This window comes from Glandiceps talaboti, chromosome 19 (genome assembly GCF_964340395.1).
Source record: "Glandiceps talaboti chromosome 19, keGlaTala1.1, whole genome shotgun sequence".
Lineage (NCBI taxonomy): Eukaryota > Metazoa > Hemichordata > Enteropneusta > Spengelidae > Glandiceps > Glandiceps talaboti.
Window position 1 is genome coordinate 7,061,106 of NC_135567.1, and position 20,214 is coordinate 7,081,319.

Consider the following 20,214-nt stretch of genomic DNA (forward strand, 5'->3'; position numbering starts at 1 on the left):
TACTGAGCGAAAAAGACAGAGGAGTTTGCTCTGAGTGTCTGACATAGGACCACTCTCAGTCAACTCAATCGCCGTGGAGATAAACCAGTCCAGGTGTGATAGAATGCGTATGTTCTTAGACAACGATTCACCCAAGGACCTCACGAAGGAGCAAGAAACCATATAAGATGTGAAAGCAGTTTAGTTGTCACCAACTAACCTTGCTTCCTTCTCCAACGTTGGATACCCTAGCCATGGTTCAGATGTATGAACCTGGTAAGACTTCGACCTTGATTTGAACCATGGGAATCGACCCGGTGGAAGGGGATCCCTGTCGTTCATACCTGCCAGTTTGTTCTCAATTTGTGCTTGTTGAGACGAGACTGAATCAGCCCAAGGAAAAGATGTAGTAGGGTAAGATGATGCTCGCGACTCCTCCCCCAGCGACTGAAACATTCGGGATTCAAACGGCTTGGGTGGAGCCGGCCATTTACAGTCGGGAAACTGCTCGTAAATCCATGAAATTACCTCTTCATATCCCACTTTGTCACGAGTAGTGGCTGCTGATGGACAGCGACTGGCTGCCCCGACTGATATTTCAGAATGGGATTCCATGTCGCTAAAATCATCATCAGAGGCATGGATCTCCAACACCTCCTTAGATACCTGTGGAGACCTGCGTCCTTACCGAGCTTAACGATCAAAATGATCTGGAAGGTCTCTATGTCGGAAGCGTAACTGATCACCATGTCTTGACCCTGAGACGGAATGATCGGATGGTGACGCTCTATCCTGAGTATTAGACCTACTACTGGAACGAGACGGCCGAGAGGGTGAGGTTGACTTCCTGCTTCGGCCTCCTGGTTCCCCTGGGGGTGGGGGCTCATTGTCACTAGGCCCAGTGTGAGGTTAGTAACAGGTGGAGTCCGCCCTTGAAAACCATGTTGAATGGTTTGCTGCCAGGCATTGGGAACACTGGGTACCATAGAGGGTGCTGTTCCCTCTGGTAAATAGGGTACTGCTCCCTGTGGTAAAAAGGCAGTGTTACCAGCCATCTGTGGATAAACCCCTGTATACTGATGGAAATACTAAGGGTTTGTCACAGGAAACTGGTTATAAGGAACGTAGGAGTGTCCCCAAGGAGAGAAATAAACTCCGGGTTGTACTCCTGTTTGGTCGGTCACAGAATCGATGGGCGTCCGGTATCTGGACTGCCCCCTCGAATTTGCCGCCTGTGGTAAATTACTACGTACCACAGTAGTGGTTTGACCTTGACCAAAGGAAATGTCCCTGACCTCTGTAGTGGGGATACATTCTGCCTCTCCCTGAATGATCGTATTTTTGATCAGGCGAACCTGTCTGTCATCAGGCTGGGAACGCCGAGGGAGGTAATACGGATCCCGTCTATGGAGCATAAATCCCCTTGTGGGTTTGACCAGGATGGTGCGGCGACAACCGCAGGCACTCCAGGATCCCTAATGGAGGTAAAGCTGTTGCCTTGAAAAGGCAGTTTTCCAGAATAGGAGAAACAGACATACCTTCTTTGGAAGTACTTACTGTAGTGCGTTGAGGGATGACGTCATCGATCTCGCCACGTCTTTCTGAAAACTTTTTCCACTGTCGATCGGTCCAGTTACTGCAGAAATCGCATGTCTGGTTAGGCCGACAGGATCTGCAGTCTGCACAAAGATCATGGCCATCTCCCGCAATGATGGGGTGGCCACACTTACTTATGGAAGACTGATCCGACATTGTGAAGGAAGTTCAAATGCTAAAAAAAATACAAGTACAACAATCGCGCCCGATAGCCAAATGAGGCGCCAACGAACTTGAGAAAAAAAACGATGTCCACGAAACGTAGATGCAACACACAAGAATAAAAAGGAACGACTTAGCTGGAATCCTGAGGTATTCAGCGAGGTGTCCACTGCTATTAGGGGATAACTCGTGTCAATTTTTGCACAAGAGGATAAAACTCGCAGAGTTCTTTAGCTATTCTACGAAATTCATCGATTTGCCAAGGAATACTGGGGATTGGCTAGTCAAGGTCATGTGACCACTAGGCGGACAGGCAACAGGGTGCCAGAGGCATTGGTTTATATTTTGCAATACAAAAGGGGAAGCAGAGGGACACCCAAAAGTAAGCTAAAAGGTGGGTATTTGTCTGTACAGAATTAGCATTGTTTAGTGATTTTGGTGTCTCATCACTACCACCGGTTCTACATTACACTGCTACAAATTCCACTGTTAGGGTCCATCAGGTATTATGTAATGTAAAACAAGAATTGTGTTTTACCTTGACAGTCGTATATGATGTGTGTGTGTATTTACAATGCTTTATATATTATTTCATTATTATTTCATTATGTATTTACACTATGGTCTGTTTCACCAAAATGATCATTAGGTTTTTGTGTGGGCGAGTAGACTCGCTGAGATCAGTGAGTCTAGTCACCCACGAATAAACCTGATGATCCTTTTGGTGATAGGGACTGTATTGTATAACCCGATGAGGTATGTAGATGGCAGAAGCACAAATAACAAATTTGGTAATTATGCTGAAATTAATTTCCTTACCCTACGTCCTGTAACCATGGTAATGAAGAACGCAATATTGTCTTAAATCATGGCCTAGGGTTAGGAATACTACAATGAAGTGGTCTACTTCACCTCAACCCGGAGGTTTGGAAGAGAACAGTGACAGTGGGTGAGAGTGTGTGTGTGTGTGTGTGTGTGTGTGTGTGTGTGTGTATGTGTGTGTGTGTGTGTGTGTGTGTGTGTGTGTGTGTGTGTGTGTGTGTGTGTGTGTGAGCGCGAGTGAGTGTAGAGAGGAAAATGCAGTGAAGCCAATTTTGGAGGCAGTGATACTCTTTAAAAGGACTAATTAAGGTTTTGAAGAGTTAAGGATGACAACCATATTTTGAATTGTCAGTTGTGATGTGAAAAGAGAAATGGGAATCACAGGAACAAAACGGGAACAGATGGCAATGTATTAGGATAATGTTGTAGAAATGTTGATCTCAGTTCCGGCAATCATTGCGAGTAAGCCCATATAGTGTTTGTCAGTTAACTTCCTGGCCTTCAACTCGGCCAATGGTATTCAATTATCGTGGTGTTTGCCTGTAAAACCTCCAACGTGGTGGCAGCAGTGGGACTAAGTCATTTAGCACATTTATTTTAGTGCCCGTTTTTGATGTCTCTGACCGCACTTACACCACGCTTATCAAATATTTAAATAGGATGGTCATAGGGTCATACGGAGGATCCCTTTTCAGACACCATCGATTTGGGGGAGGGTAATATTTTATGTACCAGCCCCCCCCCCCCTCCCCCCTGTAATTACCGAAGCCTCTCTAAGGTTGTTACACTATGAGTCCTTGCCAGCTTAATGGAATTCGCACTGAGATTTTTGGGAAAAATGTCAGATTATTTGACTGAGATGTACAATATGTGCTTTATATAGTGAATTTGTGAATTTACATGACAGTGGGTGGGCATAATCAGTTGTGTAAAAGGGCTGTAGGTAATAAGGTGTACGTTCTAGTGTAAACACTCATCGAATTCGAAGTATAACTTCATTACACTACATATCTTTATGCTCATTATTGGTTTTAACAGATCAACTTTGGATAATGCGCAGGTATTTTAAAATAACAGCTGGTTACCCAAAGTTGTCCTGTTAAAGCAATATAGGTGAAGAATTTTACTATAACTACCAGATGTATATAAAGTGACATACCTCTCCCATATCATGGATGTAGCTTGTAACATTTCTAAGGAAATCATCTCCAAAGCTTTCATTACGTTCACTAATTGATTTAACAGCCTTGACGTAGTTGGTCCAATACATCACAGGAAATCTTTCGTCTGTGATCCATTTGTTTTTTTGTTCAAGTATCTCCTCACAGATGTATGGCATCATCCTAGCTTTTGATATCTGTAAATAATCAAACTTCATGACACTTAGACAGTTTTGATTAATAGTATGTATATGTGACAAGGTCAAGGCCATTCCAACTTGTCATCAATTCAGTACATATCTTTAAGAAATAAACAAATAATGTAAAGTCAAGATTTGCCAAAGTATATGATTGCCAAAGTGGTCACAGCTATGGTTAATCAGTATTGCTAATGAGCATTGTTAAATGCTATTTCAGATAATATAGTTAGGTTTCTAGTGAAACAAGACAATTGTGCAAATGTTCACAATGTCTTAGATGTTAGCGCACCTCAAGAACATGACTGAATAGACACCGAACTTAAGAAACCGGTGTTAGTTTTGATGGCCTGTATTTTGAGTCCTGTGAATATTATAAGAGATCATTTCTTTTCCCAGTGGATTTGTTAATTTGTAACTTATTAATATCAGATTAACGGGGGTTATAGATAGTTTGCATATATGTGTAATACAGAATGATTTACTCTACTCAACTATACCTTTATCTCACATAGCAAGTTTCTCAGTCGCTGCATTTCGTCACTCTCGATATCCTTACAATTCAAAATGAATCGTTCGTCAGATATGTCAAAGTACTTCCCAAACTTCTCTTGGGCCTCTTTCAGAATTTCATCGGCAACTGCCTCAGCTGGAAGGAAAGATATGTACAATCATAGAACAATCACCCACATTTACTTTCACCCAATAATTTACATACCTAAGCTAATGTTTTCATGCCGTCAGTTTAATCAACATGTTAGGCTATTTAATAGGTAATGTTGGATTATTTTGTCTGATAAAGTGAAGCCATTGATGATGGACGATTGAAATGTAAATTAAATTGTCCAACCCCCCCCCCCCCAGACATTATAACTATATACTCATGACAAACAAAGCCTTTACGTAGACTGTGTAAACCGACATTATAACTATATACTCATGGCAAACAAAGCCTTTACGTAGACTGTGTAAACCGACATTATAACTATATACTCATGACAAACAAAGCCTTTACATAGACTGTGTAAACCGACATTATAACTATATACTCATGGCAAACAAAGCCTTTACGTAGACTGTGTAAACCGACATTATAACTATATACTCATGGCAAACAAAGCCTTTACGTAGACTGTGTAAACCGACATTATAACTATATACTCATGACAAACAAAGCCTTTACGTAGACTGTGTAAACCGACATTATAACTATATACTCATGGCAAATAAAGCCTTTACGTAGACTGTGTAAACCGACATTATAACTATATACTCATGGCAAACAAAGCCTTTACGTAGACTGTGTAAACCGACATTATAACTATATACTCATGGCAAATAAAGCCTTTACGTAGACTGTGTAAACTGACATTATAACTATATACTCATGGCAAATAAAGCCTTTACGTAAACTGTGTAAACCGACATTATAACTATATACTCATGGCAAACAAAGCCTTTACGTAGACTGTGTAAACCGACATTATAACTATATACTCATGGCAAACAAAGCCTTTACATAGACTGTGTAAACTGACATTATAACTATATACTCATGGCAAACAAAGCCTTTACGTAGACTGTGTAAACCGACATTATAACTATATACTCATGTCAAACAAAGCCTTTACATAGACTGTGTAAACTGACATTATAACTATATACTCATGGCAAACAAAGCCTTTACATAGACTGTGGAAACTGACATTATAACTATATACTCATGTCAAACAAAGCCTTTACATAGACTGTGTAAACCGACATTATAACTATATACTCATGTCAAACAAAGCCTTTACATAGACTGTGTAAACCGACATTATAACTATATACTCATGGCAAACAAAGCCTTTACGTAGACTGTGTAAACCGACATTATAACTATACACTCATGGCAAACAAAGCCTTTACATAGACTGTGTAAACCGACATTATAACTATATACTCATGGCAAACAAAGCCTTTACATAGACTGTGTAAACCGACATTATAACTATATACTCATGGCAAACAAAGCCTTTACGTAGACTGTGTAAACCGACATTATAACTATATACTCATGGCAAACAAAGCCTTTACGTAGACTGTGTAAACCGACATTATAACTATATACTGCCATTTTGTTATTGCTAAGGGCATGGCTATAGTTGCTTGGGCCAATTTTGTCAACATGTTTTGAAGAAAATCTGCAGGAAAAATTTCAGACTCACTGACCAAGTATTTTTTGAGATATAAGCTCTTCACCAAAAATGAACATGTTTACACCTAATTTGCATATCACTCATGTAATCATTGTGTGCTTAATATTTCTTTGACCATACATCCCTAGATGCATTCCCATTAAATGTCAGGCCAATCTACTCAGTCGTTTTGGAATTATAGATTTTTGACCAAAAAGACACATTTTTAGCCCGAATTTGTATATCACTGATGGGACCATCATATCATCAAAAATTCTAAGTAAAATTACCCTGAAGAATGTTTCACCCAAATTTCAGCCTAATCTGCCCAGTTGTATTTGAGTTTAAAATCACATTTTTTTACCCAAATCACAAACCGGTGTTGAGATCATTTTCATTTGAACAATTTCCCAAATAGACACCCAAGGTAATGGACCCACCAAATATCATGGCAATCGATTGACTTGAACTTGTTTACACACACACACACACACACATACACACACACACACACAAACACACACACACAGAGACAGACAGATAGACAGACAGACAGACAGACAGACAGACAGACGTGGGTGATGCCTATAGCACTACTGACACACACACACACACACACACACACACACACACACACACATACACACACACACACACACACAAACACACACACAGAGACAGACAGATAGACAGACAGACAGACAGACAGACAGACAGACGTGGGTGATGCCTATAGCACTACTGAACCCCAGGTCATTTGTGCTAAAAAAAAAAACGACAATTGAATGTTTTGCAAACAAAGTATTTTTTAGAAAGGAATATGCTATTGCCCGCATTCAAATAAAGCAATGACCTATGTCTATGACACAAATGACTGACATTAAACACTATACTAACGGTAGAGAAAACGTTTGCATAGGCTGTTTAAAATTCAATTTGTTTCAATTCTTGAGGTAGTGAGGACATTACTAGAATGGTAGCAAAAATCAAAGTTGGAACTTTGTCTTATACTTTTCCCTTGACACACAGAGTGATTAGGAAGATCGTCTATATGTTGTGTAGACGATCAGTATTTTGCTCAAAGCGTAGTACAGTGACAACTCACCAACGCACACCTACAAAACACAAATCAACCAATTACAGGATATTGGAACTCCCTTGGGAACATGTCAGTATTCCTGATGTTAATGTCAGATTACTGAATTTAGGGAGCGATCAGTTTTTACGGCCGGGGGTGGGCATCTCAATTTGGGACTCAAAGAAGGGGGGGGGAGGGGTCATCATTTTTATGAGGCGAATAAAGGGGGGGGTTACCTTGTTTTCAACTAAACAAAACCATGAGCCATGCTCCTGTACTTCAATGTCCATACATTTAATATAATACCTAGGCCAAAGCCCCTGAGCTCACACAGCTGGGTAGACTCATTTGTGATCAGCTGCCTCACAATGATATCATAGATAGCGCCCTTGGCGTGGAGATTGCACATCGTACATACATGTAGAACTTGCATGCGTAGTCATTGTACCGCAATGCATCCTTGGGTAAAACCACCAAAAAACATCGCTTAGTGTATAGGACACGCATGCGTACTAGTCATTGAGCCAATATGCTGCCGCTTGTGGGCGCTGTGCAAGCTATTAAACAAAAAATGTAAGTGCATAAAATAAACCATAAACAAATAGCTATACATATACATTCAAATATAACATGAACTCTTTCTCTTGATAAATCCAATACATATGGTATGGCATCACAACACTGCACCATGGCCACCTTTAAGCAACAGTTATTTGTTAGAAAATTGACTTCTCGCTATTGCACGCCATGAGTTGCATTGTGTCATCTTGTGGTAGAAAAACTTGCATGTGTAGCTGTACATGTAACACATAAGAAATGAAATACCTTAAGATTTACTGGCTCTAAAATCTGTTCCTCCATTGACCTGAACATGTGGAAATGTGTACAAACATAACCAATTTAGGACACTTTGAAATAATATGTGGCAATAACACTGTGACTGAAAGTGCCTGACCAAGCCTGTGTCTAGATATTGGATATTCAATGTCCATGTGTATAGTTAGTCTAGTTCCTATACATTTTTGTACATATAATGTATGATAACTATGATCATCTCCATTAGAAGTTCCAAATTGATTTATGGTTGAGATCAATAGTTCAATTTAGGGTAAAAACTAAATTCTTTTAGTGAGGGGTGGGGTGAGAGGAGGTCCTTTATAATGAAATCTGTTTTGTACCCTAACACAAACATTTCTAAAAATGTCAAATTGAAAAATGGGAAAGAAATGTGTCATGCATGGCCCTAAAATACATTATTGTGCCAATGAAAAAGCTATTTTTTCCTAACTACATACTGGTTTTGTATTCATAGCACTACATGATACTACATACTGATTTGAAATTGATTTTGCTGTCTGCAACAATTTTACCAATTTAGTTAGAAGGGGTGAGGAAGGGGTTCTGAGGCCTTACTAAAAGAATTAGTTTTTATACCTACTGATCTCACCCCAAATATGTTGATTTATCATACATGTACAAACTATTGTACTGTTACTTGGCATAGCTATAGTACGAACTACATGTCTTATAAAATAACTTTTCTGTGTTTGTGTTTCACTTCTTCTCTGATACCTGTGACCATCACCAAGTTTAATACATGTTACTAAGCTACATGTGAAACCCCCTTTTCTCTTGCTATTGTTTTACACCATACACTACCAAGAAAGAAATATATTCCAAGGTGAACACAATATTAATCGGATTCTCAGGGAATATATTTTATGTGAATGACTGATAAACAAAGTTATAAACACAGACTTGTTTGATGATGATCTAGTAAAGGGCTACTTACTGTAGCCAGAACTTCTATAGTACTGACACGGTGCAAAGTTATGAGAAAAATTAGATTTTACATCTCCTCTGGAATACCTAGTATCCACATTGAGTGACTGTATACTGAGAGTAAAATTTTGTCAGCAGATCATAATGTTACATTTCCTTGGTATTAGAGTGTATTTATTTTCAAGGCTATCATGTTGCCAACATTACTGGACATTATAGCCAGTAGTAAGTGTATTGAATTAGTAATCTAGTTTAGAAACTGCTGTAGTACAGAAAACATTTTTATGACATTTTTTAATTTCTGTTTTGAAACAATGACATTTATCACATTTCATTATTCAAAACCTTGAGGAGTGCAAACGTGTACAAGTATGGAAACCCACAGTTGTGTTAAGTCTAAAGAAAACAATATATTGACTACATGATGTGAACATATCTTTATATGATGTAAACAATGCATTATATGATGCGAGTACATCATTATGTGTGACAGTTATTGACATGGGTTTACAAGTATATCAACTCCATTTATAATACTGTATTTGATAATTAGCTGAATTAATAAATATTAATAGTTCACTCAATCTAAGAGATATCCTAGAACTTTTGGTTACTAAACCATGAATATTGTGTACGTCCGTGAACAGACAATCATACTTTTCATAGGGTTCCTATCTAAAGAGCATTATACATGTGAAGCAATGGATTTGGGATAGCAATTTACCAGATACACTTAAAATTACTGAAAATGTAACATGTAAAATTAACTGTGCAGTGTGCGGTATTATGCTTTGAGAAAAGAGTGTCTTTTGCAAGAACAAAAAGAGTGTTTCCTGTCAACAGATGGGGGGGGGGGTCATTGTGTTTTTTTATTTGTCAGAGGGGGATTTGATTGTTTTGTGAATGAATTGCAGGGGGGGGGGTCACTATTTTTAAGTACAACATGAACAAAAAGTCACCGGCCCACCCCTGGCCGTAAAAACTGATCACTCCTTACGTGAGGTTCAAGGTTATACAGGTGAGTAAGAAACGAATGCCAGGGGCTATGATCGCACGATTATTGTACAGTTTACATGTCATGTCATGATTCTAATTTTCAACTGAATTATCCATCTCCCTGAGAGGGAAATACAGTTTGTGACTTTATGCCAGTGTAGTGCAGTACAGTACAGTACAGTATGGTACAATACAGTACAACACAGCACAACACAGCGCACTACAATGCAATGCACACATACATACATACATACATACATACATACATACATACATACATACATACATACATACATACAGAACAATACAGAATATTTCCAGCAACTTTTCAGTGATAATTCTCTTGTCCACCCAACAATGTTATCACCTTTGCAAATTGTAACACCACTTGATTGTTGATATTGTTATTGCTTTGTTTTGACCAAAATTATTCAAATTTGTTGAACATAGAAAATGATTAATTTTGTATCAACATGACATGAACAACATTGACTAGCTTTCCTCAAAGCACATGCACACCAATAACAAAGCAATCCGACCACCACTTTCAGAGAAGTAGTCGAAAATATCAGAGTGATGTATTAGATATAGACAACAAATCTTTGTAACAATAAGAGGCACCAGTGTTAAATATGCTGATAGGTTTAGTATAATATGCTAGCAATGCGTCACCTTGGCAGTTGTATATAACTTGGTTTATGAACAGCTGATTTGGTATACACTCTTACATTCGGTATACACTGTGTGATGGCGTATACCATCACCTGGTGTTGGTTAATTTGTCTGGTCCAACTCTGTCAACAAGGTTTTTTTTAAAAACTATTCTTACAATTTCTCTCTTTACCAAAATAATCCCGTACAATGACAACCACTAATAAAACCATCACCCATTTTATTAGTGTTATGTACATTAACGTAAAGGTTGTTGCATTGACCAATCAACAAAATATCTTGTTTGTCAAATGTGCTGTCATAATCTGTGGTAAGGTCAATGTTGTCGGCATACTTTAGAATGACTCGTGTGTTTGAATTCAACTGTGTATAGTAGTGACCTAGTGTTGGTGCAGAGAACAAATCATAACATACTTAATATACAACACTGATTTATGAGATATCCAGGCATCCATAGTACAGTCAGAATAATATTTATATTCAACATTTTTGTACTAGAAAATAAATGTGACTAACCTTCGTCGTATTAAGGCAGTTAAGCTCTGAAAGAAGAAAAAGCAGGCACACACACACACACACACATACATACATACATACATACATACGTACGTACGTACGTACGAACGTACGTACGTACATACATACATACATACATACATACATACATACATACATACATACATACATGTACATACATACATACGTACGTACATACATGTACATACATACATACATACATACATACATACATACATACACACACGCACACATACATACATACATACATATATACATACATACATACACACATACATACATTCATACATACATACATACACACACACACATACATACATACATACATACATACATACATACATACATACATACATACAAACATACATGTACATACATACATACATACATACATACATACATACATACACACACACATACATGCATACATACATACATACATACATACATACATACATACATACATACATACATACACACGTACGTATGTACGTACGCACTTACGTACTTAGGGACCGGTCAGTTTCTTCGGCCTGGGGGGGGGCGGTGGATTGGTAGGGGGGGTCACCCTGTTTTGAAAATTGTGGAAGGGGGGGGGGGGTCATTGTGTTTTAGATTGTGATGGAAGAAAAAAATCCTTTCTACAATGGCATATAGCCTTGTCTGAAATGTGGTACATGTCAATATTTGTTCTTGTCCCTGTTTCTTACATGAAGTCTTTAACATTACCTATTAGTTCAAACCTAACTATACATATTCATATACATTGTACATGTACCGGTATTACCTAGCTACCACACTAGTTACAGAACATGTCATGTAAATGCTTGGCTGTTTCACAATCAATGCTTCACTTATATTGTAGTTTGGGGCAAAAGTGAACTTGAAGGTTTCGTAATGGTAATTTTCATAGATAGTTTATAAATGAAGTTAATCTAAATTGTTCTACTCGTCATGCTATTGACACTACAAATCACCACATCTCATCAGATTCCAGTTACTATTATACACTAGGTAAGACCACCTAAAGTTCTCTAAGTGACTTTATTATACATGCAATATTAATGCCCCTATATACTAATGTTACGTGTCCATTTTATGTGATATGAGAAACTCATTTAAAAACGTTTTACGTTAGCTTTTCGAAGCTTGGAAATATTACCTCAAAGGTTATGAATAACCTAAACATTGCCTTAGTATCTCAAGCAAAAAACTCCAGATCTGCCAGGGGGAAAACCCCAAGGACTCCCTCACCCCCAGAGGTCACTCATACATTCAACCAACAATCAGATGCACCAACAACCTTTTTACTGTCATAATGGTATTAAACTTTTCTTAAATATTTTCACCCTATTCTAATTTGATATGATATTGTCTTTTCAAAATCTGAAACATTTGCCAAGTTAGTCTAAAATTACCTTAAACTCCAAATCTCCCCTACCAATGATACTACCATTATAGATGTGCTGACCTTTACTACATGTATATAATAATGCCATTTAAACTTTTTAAGAACATATTTCAACCCTTAGTGTAAGTTATAAAGAATAGTTTCTGATACTTGCTGTCTTGTAAAGCATGGATTAAGTTATTGCTTGAAAGGGTCTGAATAGCCTAAACGTTGGCTTTAAGAGTAAAAATCCTCCAGGGATGTCTAGAGGGAGACCCCTCAGACCCCCCACATGAGGTGGACATATCCCAGTCTCAAGCTCTTCCCCTCTTACTGTCAAGATGCTATCAAAGTATATTTCAAAAGTATTTCAACCCTATGTAGTTGTTTTTTACATGTTGGTGTTGTCTTGTAAGGCTTGGAAATTATTGTCTGAAAGGGTCTGAATAGTCTCAGAATTGACTTTTCAGAGTTAAAAACCTCCAGGGCTTCTAGGGGGAGACCCCCTAGGACCCCCCCCCCACATGAGGTGTACACATCCTAGTCTCAAGATCTTCCCCCTACCTCTTACTGTCAAGATCCTATCAAACTATATTTCAAAAATATTTCAACCTTATGTAGTCGCATTTTACATGTTGGTGCTGTCTTGTAAAGCTTGGAAATTATTTTCTGAAAATGTCTGAATAGTCTCAAAATTGACTTTTCAGAGTTAAAAACCTCCAGGGCTTCTAGGGGGAGACCCCCTAGGACCCCCATAAGAGATGTACATATTCCCTTCTCAAGCTTTCCTACCTTTCACTGCCAAGATGCTTTTCGAATATATTTACCCTGTGTAGTCAATAATTATAAATATGATAGTGCTAACCCGGGATCTTATAAAGTAGATGCAAGACAGTCAAGCAGTCCACACTGAGTCACGATAAAAAAATACCTGTCATGCGAATATTATATATGGGGGGGGGGAGGTCATCATGTTTTAGAATTAAGTGATAGGGGGGGGGTCAGCCTGTTTTTGGTTTTACAGATAGGGGGGGTCAGTGACTTTTTGTCGGCCCGATTTAGGAATCCACCGCCCCCCCCCCCCCAGGCTGGAGAAACTGACCGGTCCCTTACATACATACATACATACATACATACATACATACATACATACATACATACATACATATACACACATACATACACACACATACATACATACACACATACATACATACATACATACATACATACATACATACATACACACACACGTACATACATACATACATACATACATACACACATACATACATACATACATACATACATACATATGCACACATACATACACACACATACATACAGATGGACGGACGGACGGGCGGGCGGGCAGGTGGGCGGACGGACGGACGGACGGACGGACGGACGGATGGACGGATGGACGGACGGACGGACGGACAGACAGACAGACAGACAGACAGACAGACAGACAGACAGACAGACAGACAGACAGACAGACATACATGCAATCCAATCCACTACTAATCCACCCCACCCCCCACAGGCCAAAGAAACTGACCATATTAAACTAAAAGGTCCATGAGTTTACGACGATGATATAGAGAAATGTAAATGCAAACCCAATGAGCCAAATTGCAAAGCGTTAACTTAAAGTCTGTTAATACATGCACATGTATTGCTTTTGATGTCCCAACACTTTCAATTTACCCTTTCTGTTTTCGTAGAGATTAATTCAAGAGATATCAGACGTCTCAAGTCTCCGGTTAACAGCGGTACTGAGAGTGTCATTACCCAAACAATGTCTCTTTCAACTTTTGTCAATAATATGGAAATCAAAGATTGGCCGTCGATGAACATCGCCCTCTACCGCTGCCATTAGATAAAGTAACACTCGGTGAGAGAAATGAAGAAATCTAACAAAAGGTAAGATCAACACCATATAGTGAACGGATCTCAAAGGTAGCTTGAGGATTTTCCAACTATTTACGACTCACATGAGACAAATGTTAGCTTCACCCAAAGAAAGCTTTATGAGTAAGGTGCACTCTGGCACCATGAGTTCATATAAGCTTACTAAATTATATAGAACTTGAAGCTTGCACTCTTCATATATAGCATAATTGCTGAAAATTATTCACTATGGAAGTGGTTAAAAACTAAATCCTACATCTACAAGCTTTTTGGCACATGTGGTCCGTACTCTGCTTGAAGTATGTGTCATATTTTATTCAATTTGAAGAGTGTATTCTTAAGATATCGCCTAACTACTGAAGATCATTAAAATATGAAAATGATTAACTAAAAGTACAAGCTATATTATCAAGTTTTATACAAAACATGCATTTTGTAATCATCAATGTATATATGAAAGTATATTGAATTTGATGTGTGTGGTCTTAAAATCTAACCTTAGTACCGAAAATTGTTAATTGTGGAAATGATTCACTAATATCCATGAAATGTTTACCCAAAACCTAACCAGTTCTAATCATTACCCTAACGTATATGTGCACCAAATTTCGTTTGAATTTACACAGTTGTTTTTGAGAAAACGATGACAGAGACAGAAAGACAGACAGACAGACAGACAGACAGACAGACAGACAGACAGACAGACAGGTAGACAGCTGGACAGGTAGACAGCTGGACAGACACAGACAGGCAGGCAGACACACACAGACTTTGCATCCCTAAATTCTAACCTTCATTATGGAAAAGTAACAACGACAAAAAATACAAATAAATATGGTTAGTTATCTCCATGTGTTGTTCTGTCTTTTTGCTGAAAACTTTTGAGATTTCGTAATTAGCGTGCAGTCTGACTGAACACTAGTCTGTCCAACATGTATATACACTAATCTTTTCTTCCATGAAAGTAGGACATGTCTTTGGATTTCTCGAACCATATGTAGAGGTTCTTAAAGTTCACATACCTTCATATTTGAGATTTGGTTTTACCAGGTCAGCTCTACTTGCTACTAGTATCACTGATGGTCTAGCTGAAGGACCACTCGCTGTGTTTGAATCTTGTTGAATTGATGCATTGGTTGCTTTGATAAATCTCAGCCACGTCAGTACCTATAAACAAATATACAGATATAATTACAGATTTAAAATACACACACACACACACACACACACACGCATGCGCGCGCACACACACACACACACACACATATGATTTAGGCATATAAGTGTATTTTACCTTTTAACTTTTAAAATGGCATCTTAAATTATCTAATAATTTATCATATAATGCTCTATATCAAAGATTATGTATTTAAATAATATTTCCTCTGTTGAATGTTAGTTTCTTGACTTCTAAAATAACGGGTTTTTTTTTTGCATTTATCCAATTTAAGATACCAGATGAAGTCAAAAACGTAACATACTTATCAACTGTAGTAGTCATGAAATTACTACCTTCCTACTAAAACGTACTGACCTATGCAAATACTCTATATAATGCTATTAAGTATGAATAAAACAAATACACAAATACCATATTCAAGATAGTATTACACACCTTCTCTTTCTGACTTTCTTTCAAGGTCTTTGGCCTCACTAGTTTACCATTCTCCTCATCAGCTATTATATAGAGTAGAATGAATGTAGAATACACAGCTGCAATGAACATATTGTGTGTCACATAATATTCAGGTTGACCTGCCAGATCCCAAGAGCTGAACTCTTCATGACTACCATCTTTGGATCTTATTTTAACAGTATTTACATCAATCCCTGGTGTGGGGTCGTGATCTGAGGTCGGACACTTTTCCTACAAAGAGTTTTGTGAAAATAAAAATAAACATCATGTGTAACATAGTATTCAGATTGTTGGGGTAAATTCCAGAACGTAAACAAATCCCAATAAATTTCACCGAGGTTTACATTAATCCCTGTTTTTGGAATATCACAGGTGGTTTGATATCTACAAGAAATTTTATTCTGGATATATAATCAAAGTGGATGAGTCTGTGATATGTAGTGTTTACAATTGGTTCGATAGTACCAGTATCCACATATAAGTCAGAATGGGGTCTGAGCTCTTACACTCTTTCTACAAAAAACACTTTTCGTGAAGAAAAGAATTAAGGCGACCGAGTGTATAATATGTACTGTTTGCAAAGTGCATTGATTGATTAGATTGCATCGGTATTCATATATGTCCCTGCTGTGTCGTAATGCAGTCTGAGGTCTACAAAGAGTTTTGTGAAAGACAACAGAAATATTAAAAGGGATTTATAGACAGGGATAGTACTTAGTCTTCAGCTATGATCTATGTATATGATATGTATGTTTTATTAGGTGAACCATTTATAGACTTGGATAGTACTTAGTCTTCAGCTATGATCTATGTATATGATATGTATGTTTTATTAGGTGAACCATTTATAGACTTGGATAGTACTTAGTCTTCAGCTATGATCTATGTATATGATATGTATATTTTATTAGGTGTACAATTTATAGACTTGGATAGTATTAAGTCTTCAGCTATGATCTATGTATATGATATGTATGGTTTATTAGGTGTACCATTTATAGACTTAGATGGCACTTAGTCTTCAGCTATGATCTATGTATATGGTATATATGTTTTATTAGGTGTACCATTTATAGACTTGGATAGTACTTAGTCTTCAGCTATGATCTATGTATATGATATGTATGGTTTATTAGGTGTACCATTTATAGACTTAGATGGCACTTAGTCTTCAGCTATGATCTATGTATATGGTATATATGTTTTATTAGGTGTACCATTTATAGACTTGGATAGTACTTAGTCTTCAGCTATGATCTATGTATATGATATGTATGGTTTATTAGGTGTACCATTTATAGACTTAGATGGCACTTAGTCTTCAGCTATGATCTATGTATATGGTATATATGTTTTATTAGGTGTACCATTTATAGACTTGGATAGTACTTAGTCTTCAGCTATGATCTATGTATATGATATGTATATTTTATTAGGTGTACCATTTATAGACATGGATAGTACTTAGTCTTCAGCTATAATCTATGTATATAATATGTATATTTTATTACGTGTACCATTTATAGACTTGGATAGTACTTAGTCCAGCTATGATCTATGTATATGATATGTATATTTTATTAGGTGTACCATTTATATACTTGGATAGTACTTAGTCTTCAGCTATGATCTATGTATATGATATGTATGTTTCTTTAGGTGTACCATTTATAGACATGGATAGTACTTAGTCTTCAGCTATGATTTATGTATATGATATGTATGTTTCTTTAGGTGTACCATTTATAGACATGGATAGTACTTAGTCTTCAGCTATGATCTATGTATATGATATGTATGTTTCTTTAGGTGTACCATTTATAGACTTGGATAGTACTTAGTCTTCAGCTATGATCTATGTATATGATGTTATGTTTTATTAGGTACACCATTTCTATTCTGTTACAATACATAAAACTGTGATACCTGGTATATATAAATAAACACTTACTACGTATATATTTAACTGGTTTTACAATGATAATTATAAACATACCCCTTGCAATGACTTAGCCAATGTAGATTTTCCAACAGCTGCATAGCCACACAAAAATAGTTTGCATTTCTTCTGTTCGACTCCAGGCTCTTTCATCAGTTCTTGGTAATCTTGTTGCTTTATAAGAGTGAAATACATAATATATTCATACAATTGTAGTATAGTACAAGCAATGTAAATAATGTATGTTGTTATTTAACACATTATATTCTTACTATATTTTGGGATCCACGTTTATAAGCATTGTCACCTGTGTAGACTGCCTGTCAAAGTTAAATAAATGAATAGTTTTACATAAATATACTTGAATAACAAATGAAAATAATAATGAAATTCATAATATGAATATAAAATAATAATTAAACACAAGATGGATGAATAAATATTTAAAAACCATGTTTAAATTTGTTAGCATGAATAATTAAATTGGATTGTTGAAAGGATTAAACTGTATATACAATTAGATACTTAGAGTTTCAATCACTGCACTTCATTGTTAGCTAATATTCTAAATATGAATTTGTTATTAAATACATACACAGACTATGAATATTATGAAAATAAATCAAACCAGAGCAGAGTTTTACAATCTTGTATGTACAAGTACATTATTTCTGCATAAATAGAATAAAATTGATGTATAAGAAATAACAGTATCACTCACTATGCGGTTAAATTGTAGTATGTTCAATAATTGAAGAGAAATATAATTAATTTGTTATTAAATACATACACATACTAAATCTACTATTACAGACTAATTATTCTACATATTTTATTAGCATATTCACTATCTAATTTTTTCATATGAACTATAATTTCAAAAATATTGTCAAATAAAATTATAGCCAACTTCACACTGTTTAACTCAAAAATGTATCTTTGAAATTATACTGTGGGGAATCATGCATTTATATATTGCAAAGGTACACATTTTAAAAACATCCGAATAATATAGGTATTGCATATCACTGCTATTAGTGCTGAATAGGACATACGATGAAATGTAAATGAAATTAAATATGCATATGTACTTGTAAATACCTTCATATGGTGCATCAACAGCCGTTTTATTTCGCTTGACCTTGTAACATCAAATGGTCGTTCCCCTTCCTACATTAACACAAACACAATAACAAAAATAAACAGAATGCCCCATTCAATACTTGTACACAATTCATTCCATACTACTGAAATAAATTTGTCAATTCAACAGACAGACAGAGACAGACAGACAGACACACGTGTGCGGGTGAAACATGCATACATACATACATACATACATACATACATACATACATACATACATACATACATACATACATACATAGATACATACACACATACACACACACATACATACATACATACATACATACATACATACATACATACATACATACATACATACATTCATACATACATACATACATACATACATACATATGTACGTACACGCATACATACATACATACATACATACATACATACATACATACATACATACATACATACATACATACATACATACATACACACATACACACACATACATACATACATACATACATACATACATACATACATACATACATACATTCATACAGACATACATACATACATACATACATATGTACGTACACGCATACATACATACATACATACATACATACATACATACATACATACATACATACATACATACATACATACATACATGTACATACATACATTCATACATACATACATACATACATACGTACGTACGTACGTACGCACGCACGCACACACACGCACACACGCACACATACATACATAGATACATGCATACATACATACATACATACATACATACATACATACATACATACATACATACGTACATACGTACATACGTACATACATACATACATGCATACATACATACATATGTACATACACGCATACATACATACATACATACATACATACATACATGTACATACATACATACATACATACATACATACATACATACATACATACATACATACATACATACATACATACATACATACATACATACATACATACATGCATACATACATATATACATACATACATACATACATACATAC

The 20,214-nt window shown here is 36.4% G+C and overlaps 1 protein-coding gene across 1 annotated transcript in view; it reads right to left on the minus strand.

The window, feature by feature from the left end:
- Nucleotides 1–20,214, minus strand: part of LOC144450386 (death-associated protein kinase 1-like) — a 31,675-nt gene that overhangs the window by 8,798 nt on the left and 2,663 nt on the right. Inside the window, exons 3-8 of the mRNA XM_078140988.1 lie at nt 19,142–19,210; nt 18,098–18,214; nt 16,081–16,332; nt 15,488–15,632; nt 4,417–4,565; nt 3,719–3,916 (exon numbers count right to left, since the gene is read on the minus strand). Coding sequence (XP_077997114.1) covers nt 3,719–3,916; nt 4,417–4,565; nt 15,488–15,632; nt 16,081–16,332; nt 18,098–18,214; nt 19,142–19,210 — 930 coding nt within the window. The remainder of the gene's footprint in view (nt 1–3,718; nt 3,917–4,416; nt 4,566–15,487; nt 15,633–16,080; nt 16,333–18,097; nt 18,215–19,141; nt 19,211–20,214) is intronic.